This window comes from Aulostomus chinensis, chromosome 9 (assembly GCF_037954235.1).
Source record: "Aulostomus chinensis isolate RoL2024-O1b breed Wild chromosome 9, RoL_Achi_v1.0, whole genome shotgun sequence".
Lineage (NCBI taxonomy): Eukaryota > Metazoa > Chordata > Actinopteri > Syngnathiformes > Aulostomidae > Aulostomus > Aulostomus chinensis.
This window is the reverse complement of record NC_141328.1, coordinates 11,025,743-11,033,680: the sequence shown is the minus strand read 5'-3', so window position 1 is coordinate 11,033,680 and position 7,938 is coordinate 11,025,743. Positions and strand designations below refer to the sequence as shown.

General features: G+C 40.8%; 1 protein-coding gene across 4 annotated transcripts in view; it reads right to left on the bottom strand.

Annotated features, from left to right (window-relative positions):
- The window catches only part of LOC147255793 (glutamate receptor-interacting protein 2-like), a 28,525-nt gene extending 23,331 nt beyond the window's left edge, over positions 1-5,194 (bottom strand). For 2 of the 4 annotated variants that reach the window (XM_086213758.1, XM_086213760.1), the window contains exons 1-3: positions 4,719-5,194; positions 1,550-1,630; positions 784-922 (exon numbers count right to left, since the gene is read on the bottom strand). In XM_086213758.1, the coding sequence (XP_086069884.1) occupies positions 784-922; positions 1,550-1,630; positions 4,719-4,755 (257 nt within the window). In that variant the 5' untranslated portion in view covers positions 4,756-5,194. The remainder of the gene's footprint in view (positions 1-783; positions 923-1,549; positions 1,631-4,718) is intronic. The other 2 variants (XM_086213759.1, XM_086213761.1) reach the window with 1 other exon arrangement.
- Between the last annotated feature and the right edge of the window lie 2,744 nt (positions 5,195-7,938).

Sequence of the window (7,938 nt, the reverse complement as noted above, 5' to 3'; positions counted from 1 at the left end):
CTCAGCTGTGGGAAGACAAGCTGCTTGGAGGAATTAGCACAGTATCTGTCTTTAAAGCTCCTCGGACTTGACAAGCGATGGGATATTCAGCTTAGACATTTTCAGAGGGGTTGTGTCATTTTACAATCAGTGTGTGTGTGTGTGTACACATACGCGCGCGCGTGTGTGTGGGGGGGGGGGGGGGCTTCAGTCACATGCTGCTTAATCATCATTAAATGTGAGTTTTCCACTACATTTTCACATCATGTGGCTAATGTTAGGGAAAATGAGTTTAATCTCGTCTTAATTAAGCAATCTCTGAAAAAAAATATACATTACAAAGATTTAAGCCCCCTACCCCCCTCTGTTCAAAATTTATCTTGCTTATTGTATATCTGAAATGCAAGGTGTAAGTGTGATTCAGAAACGAATGAATTTGAAATCTCATGAAGAAGTTTAAATGAGCAGACTACTAATATCCCTGTAAAATTCTATTTTACACAAAAGATTATTTTATGTTGAAATTTTTTGTAAATCTTGGAAGCTGAAAAGGGACAAGGAGTTTACATGTTGTTGTTGTTGTTGTTTTGTTTTGTTTTACATCTTTAAGCTATATGGTTTCCAGGGGGCTTTCCTAGCAAAAAAACCTTTTTGGAGATAATTTTTGGCATTAGGCTGTCACTGACACCACACAGTTAAGGTGAGTTGGTGTAACCTTGCAACATGTGTGGGCACAGGATAACTAGAGCAGACAGCTTGGTGTAGCTGCAAGGCCTTAACTGCATCAAAGAGCACAGATCTCACCTGGCAGCAAGCCCACCTGACCGTAGGTTTGACACTCTGGGCTTGCCGTCCTTATCAGACCCTCCTGAGATGGTGAGGCCGAGGCTGCTGCCTTCCCTTTTCATCAGGTCCACTGTGGTCACTCCCCTTTGCTCCTCTGCTGACAGATAGAGACATGGGCACAGATCCAGTCAGCATTAGCATCTGCATGACAGAGTTACCCTGTCTGAGAGGCAATGGAAGATTTTTTTTCTCTCTTTGTAGAACATCTCAGTGAAATTCTCTCTGACACACAACCACAGACTTTATTTTGTCCCACTCTCCTGTCTTTTCTTTCAAATCTGAGTTAATTTTTTGTGACAGGTGGTTCAAAAAGAGAAGGTTGATGGAGTGGGTTTTATTAATATCACCCAAGCAATGGAAAGTAACTCAATACATAAATAGAAAAGAAATTCAATGCAAATTAAATTAAAACACTTGTATTTATAAATGATTGAATTAACTCTGATGGCTATTTAGTGTCCACAGGACTTATTTTGTCTTATGGTCCACAAAGTGCTGTGCTGATAAATCTATGTGAAGTTAATCAAGTGTGGTTTTGTACCAGTGACAGGTATGCAACAAAAGCATTTTTTATACCTTATCTAAGCACTCAAACAGTGCAGCATCAAGCAAAACCCAGAGACACATGGCTCCAAATCCACTCAGGGGTTGAGGATGCTAGTGAGTGCAGCCAAATGTGTAAGAGACAACAAAATAATATAAATTAGGTTTGACTATATTGTACCTGAAAGGCTGCACCTCTGGGAAGAATGAGATTGGTCAGTTGCCCCTGACTGCTTGCTTCCCTTTGAGTATGGTCCTTCATCTGAGGAGACATCAAGGAGGTATGGAGGGACTGTTAAGAGACGCTGCAATCATATGAAGACCGGCAGTAGACGGTCAAATGAACAAGACATTGCACATTATGACAGCTGCCCACACTGTCTCACCCTAAACTGCACCCCTGGTGATGTAGGGACTATCAGAGGGAAACATACTGAGCCAACAGCCGCATCCGCCAGGTATGATCAGCCTGAATGTTGGAGGTCACATACTTTGTTTTGTCTGCTTAAAACAGCACCTCACTGTCCACAGCCTTGAAAAACATTAATTTAAGACAAGAATACATTTAAAACCAGCTTGATGTATGTTGCTATAAAGCAAGGGAACTTTCCTGAAAGAACAGTGACTGCTTGTGCATGGGAGGAAACCATCATTTTCTCGTCATTTACAGCAGCTGTTACAGACAGACAGGGAATGTTCAATTCGCTCTGCAGGGGAAATGTGTTTTTCTCCTCTGACAGTGCACAGGACCCATTTATGACACGGCTGGGCTAGCTGTAGATTAACAGGGCTGCCGCTAGCCATCTGAGCCTGAATACAGTCATAAAAGCACGTCAGCAGTTGTGATGATGGGGAAACGGACTTGACAATTTTATAATCCTGTGCACTAGAGATTACCTTTTCGGCTGCTCAACACAGTGACTGAGCATCATGTAAAAGAAAAGCTGTGCCAAAACCCTAATTGGATCAAACTTGAGTCATCACATTCTAAAGTGTTCAGTGACTTCTTTGATGCTTAACAACACAGACACTGGTTCAAACCCTGTCTCACACACACCTTAGTCATAAGGGCACTCGGTAGAAAGTATATGTCCACCAATGCTCCACAATCCTCTATTTCAATCAAAACCTACATAAAATTAACCATAACTATCTGGCCATTACTCAAACTTATTGGCTATGCAGCTGATATCAGCGAGCAAAGCCAGCAACAAATAGATGTGAATAAAAACAAAGTGCTGGAATTAAACTGAGTTGATGTGTGTTAAAAGAGAAGATCCAGATTTACTGAGAAGTAACCCATTGAGAAGATGAAGATACATTTTCTTCTTTTTCATAAGAATGAAGAACATAGTTTATCTGAATCAGCTGAAAGGCTTCACATGCACTTAGATTTTGCCATGCCATACTGCTTGTGCTGTTTTCACATTTTACAGTTTCCTCCTCTCATATAGCCTATACACTCTTGAGGAGGACAAGACATATTCTAGATACCAGTTCACTTCCCTGTTTTGTTGCAGGAGTGCTCACAGCTGACCCAGCTCGACTCCTAACAAGTATAATGGGACCATGTTTCCAAGTGGTTCCAAGCCACTGATTTGTGGTACAACTAATGACACTTGGTGAAAGGGCAGTAGTCAAGGTCACTGTCACCTCGCATGAATACAATATGTCTGGAATCCTTTCAGGCAGTTTGTTCAAATTTAGTGCAGATGTCCAGTGGGACTCAAGGGGAAACTGGAAAAAATATGGTGGTCAAAGGTAGGTGCACATCATGGTGGATATAACCACAGTTGGGGTCGTATCATGAGAGGCAGGAATGTAGATCTGCCCTGACATTTAAAGGCTCTTTCCATAGCTCATGCTACACTTGAAGTTTCATGAAAACCTGCCTGGTAACTTTTAATATAATACATAATATAATTCCAACAGACATGACACACATTAAGAGACATTGTACTAAAACCTTGGTGGAGATAAATAAAGAGTTATACTAAATTGTTCATTGGCTACAGAAGTCATCACAATCTTGTTTCCAGTGATTGTTTTGATACTGCACACCCCTTACTCTGATGTATGTAATAAATAGACTATCGAAGGTAAAAAAAAATATGAGGTCCAAAATAACACTTTTTTTTTTTTTTTAATTTGTGCTGAATTGTAAGGAATGTACTTGGGGAAACAAAAAATCCAAGGGCGTGAAACAACTGCCTTCTCTCTGTCCACATCAAGGTTCAACATCTGCCCAGATGAACATGAAGACTTCAGATGGCTGAAAGGCACGGCTCTTTTGTGAAACCTCTTCTGACTGAAACCTTTTGGCAGGCCAAAAAAAATGAAGAAGTTTTAGCTGTGTGAGTAATATCTATTGTGGGTTTCCATACTAGGGCAAAGTACAGAGTATACATTACCATAACATGGTAATTCACACTTGTTTATCTACATCTTTGCAAAAATATCCTGTTCAGTACCTAAGAGGCACAAACAGACATACAGAAATAGAGTGGCACATTACAAACACATTAGGTTGGGTAAAAGCCTCATAACCATGAAGATTCCTGAGGGCCTTGACAGTCCAGCAGCTGTCATTGCAGTCAAAAGGCAACATTAGCTCTGGGTTACGCAGACCCAACATACTGCACGTGACAAGCCACTACTGTACCATCAAGCCATCCCCCAGCCATCATCCAGCAGCTTAAAATAACCATCAGTCACCCTAATGGTCAGAATCAGGATCAAAATGGAGCTGATTAATGAAAAGCCCAAACAATAAGCAACTATTGGAGGGAAATCCACTCTCTTAATTTTGATAGGCTTATTGATACAATTGCCAGAAGACTGGCTACATCTGAAGGTCCTCAGATTGTCTCAGTGACTAAGATTACATTATTCATGCCAGCAAAAAAAACTGTGGCGAGTTAATTAAGTCCTGATTTAATTCAGGACACTCCATGTCATCCATTTCAAAACCAATCAGAATGTAGGTTAAATATGGAGGCAGCATTGACTGTGACAATGAAATCATGATGCTATTTTCAGATGTCAAACTTTATTCATAAACTGGGCCCCAGACCCACTTTACACTGCTATATCTGTCCTAATTACACATGGCAGGATGGCATGCAGGGCTGTTTTTTGAAGTCTGCGTACAGTGAATCTCTTACAATCTATCACTGCTGTGATGCATATATTACCAGAATACCACCTGGTTAAGGATGACAGATTAAATTAACAAGGAACAGTAGAGTAATAACTCAGTTGTTGTGGCTGGATTTGAGACAAGCAGCTCTGTACAGGTGATCATTCTATATCTAAGCCACCCCACCCTTGACTGTGAAAAGTGCCCTTACCACCGCTCTTGGTGTCTCTCCTCAGACCACACAGCATAGCTGCAGTCTGGTCAGCCACCCTCGGGAAGTAACCTTGCTGATCTTTAGCTTTAGGTGTGAAGTAGTTGACCTGAGTGTTTCACCCACTCAGATAAAATACATTCTCCATCTTCATTTCTTCAGCATTCTCTCAACCATTATGCAAAACCCAATAAAGTCCTGAACTCCAGAGGGTAAATCCTGATCCTCAGATGGTCTTTAGTTCCCCTACCACTTAAACTCAAAAGACCGTTTTGTCTCAATCATCAAATCTGTTTTTTTCTAAAAAAATCCAAAATGGTTCATGTCCTTTTCTTGCCATCTTGCTGTGGTTCCCTTTTGAGCTCTGCCTACTAATTGCTTGTCCTATTCCATAGGATTTATCATCCCCTCTTTATACATTCACATGAGCTCACACATTACCCTTCTCTCTCACAGAGCTGGAGTGAGTGTGTTTGCTCTCTCGCTCTCACTCTGCCAGAGGGGTTCAGTGAGGCAGGCACACATGATAGTCACTCCCTCCCCCTACACACACACACACACACACACAAACACACACACACACACACACACACACACACACACACACACACACACACACACACACACACACACACACAGACTTCCCACCAACTCAAACACCCTTCATATGCACGTCCTCAAACCCACTCACATGACAAAAGAGCGCGCGCGCACACACACACACACACACACACACACACACACACTCAACTCTCTGCAAAATTAACACTACCTGCACATTCACAGTTTAGACTCAACCCTGCACAGGATTCAAGCCATCACATTTTTTTCTCACATACATCACAATTAAATGTCTCAATTCTGTTGCAGAACAGATGCCTGTTTGACAAGCTTATAATGTCATCATGGAAAAATAAATCCGTGTTTTAGTGAAAAAGAAACACATTTGATCTGACAGCTCCAGAGATCTACTGTCTAAACCATTGGCACACCTGTCGAACCATTTGTCACGCACACGCTCCTCAACGCCTGCTGCTTCCTGACCCCTACCACCTCCAGCCTCACTGGCAGCCTCTCTGAAAGGAAATCTTGGCACAAAATGTCCAAAACCTGTACATGAAAAACAGTACATGAATTAAATCTGTCATTTTGCTTTTTTACACGTTTACATGCAAAAATTCCCATGTATCTGCTTGGAGGCTAATTAATCAGTTTTTTAGTGGACACAGTATTCTTCGGTGTAGATCATTTCCTCTGAGACTCTTGTCCTTAATACAATATGAGGGAACGTGGTGTTTCAGAGTAGGGCTAATTAATTTCCAATCGAGAATTGGGAGGTGGAGTATTGTTTTGGACTGATAAGAACCTCTGGGGAAACATCAGTTGCATGTGATGCCTTATAGGAAACATTTTTGCATTTCCTCAAAACCAGAAATCAACATTATTGATGTAGAATGGCTTCGATAGAAATCTTAGCAAAATCAGGGTTGCAAAACTTAACAAAAGAAATAAAGAAAACAGCTTTATTTTGTATTGAAATAAAATTATTGAACATACACAATGTTGTACATGACTGCCTGGATCTCAAACCTGCTTATTAACCAAACTGTCCAGACTGCCATCTTATGGTGATTGAGGTAGTTGCAATTGAAGATGTGAAAAGCGAAGTGACTAATTCAGTTGTCAGCCAGCACAGATCAGTGTGACGAAATAAATAAATAAAAAGGAAGGAAGGAAAAGTATGTGTCACATGTACTAATGCATTAGTGTTCACCTTTAAGGTTGCCCTGTTTTTACTCAAGCAGAGGCTCATTTAAAGATGCCTGTAAAGACAAACAACAAAATGACCTAAGGCAGTGCATGATTGGGTGACTCTTCGGTTGGATTGCTTAAAGTTAAGTTGGGTTATTTTCTAAATCTCTATGACATTTTACCACTGTGGATAAGCGTGCAAATATATTCAAATTTACAAAAAGAAGCATATATTTGTTTTTTTACCTTTTGTTCTCCCTCTGATAATGCCCAGATGACATCTGAGAGAAAAAGAGAACATCCTCCTCTTTCCTCCTGCAGACCGGCTGCCTTTCCTCAGGGTACCTGTCTGAGGGAAGGTGAAGGAGAGCTGTTTGGGAGTGATGTGACCCTTCCCAAATACTACCCTTGCTGAAGTGTTCATGTTTTGAGCAGAAACAAAAACAAAAAAATAAATATAAAGCAACCTTATCTGTTCTTGACACTGTCACATTCACTTTGCCTGTCCTATTGTGCTAATGTCCACCTCCCCATCTTCTCAGGTGTATCATCCACAAGGTTATCAATAGAGGAAAGATGTAAGTCCAATGATGCATCTGCTACTTTCCAAACATCATTGGTAGCTCACACCCACATCCAGACCGCCACAAGCTCACTGGCTGATTTTTTTTTTTCTTTCTGTTTTCCATCTCTGGCGTCTGTTTTACAGGAACAGATGGTGGAGGGCTCAGGGCTGTGGGTACAGCCTGCCTGCCAGAATGGAATGGAAACTTTCTCTGCAGGGAGCCTTTAACACTGTAGACAATATATAATCTGATCCGACTACCGCAAGAAAATGACTCTTGATAATCTGTCTTATCTGTTGATATAACATGAGCATGTCAGCCAAGGATTTGTAAATACATTCTGATACATCATGCCAATTCCCAGCTGGCTTCTTCACCTGTCAAGGATTATTCATTCACTTTGGTCTGTTCTAGTCATATCTCATATGAAGTACTTTCAGCACTCTCTAATATGTCCTCAGTGAATCTTTGTTTATTTTATTCTAAAAGGGACAGTGCACATCAATTAAGAACAAAAATTATCTGAAATGAGCTTTTAGTTTAGAAAATAAATAAATAAATAACCTAATGTCACAAGGGTTATGTGAGATCTTATGTCAACCAGGAAAGGCCAGTCTACTCAGAGGTTAAAATTAAATTTAGTCTGGAAAGTGTAGTATCCTGTTTAAAACAACATGAAGAATGAAATAATCTGCTACATCAGTTGTTAACATTATTACACTCTGCAAAAACTCATTGCAAGGACAATATAAAATTGCTGGCTATAATTTCCATCCATCCATCCATTTTCTACCACTTATCCTGTTAAGGGTCACGGGGGGCTGGAGCCTATCTCAGCAGCCTATGGGTGAGAGGCAGGGTTCACCCTGGACAGGTCGCCAGTCCATCGCAGGGCCAACACT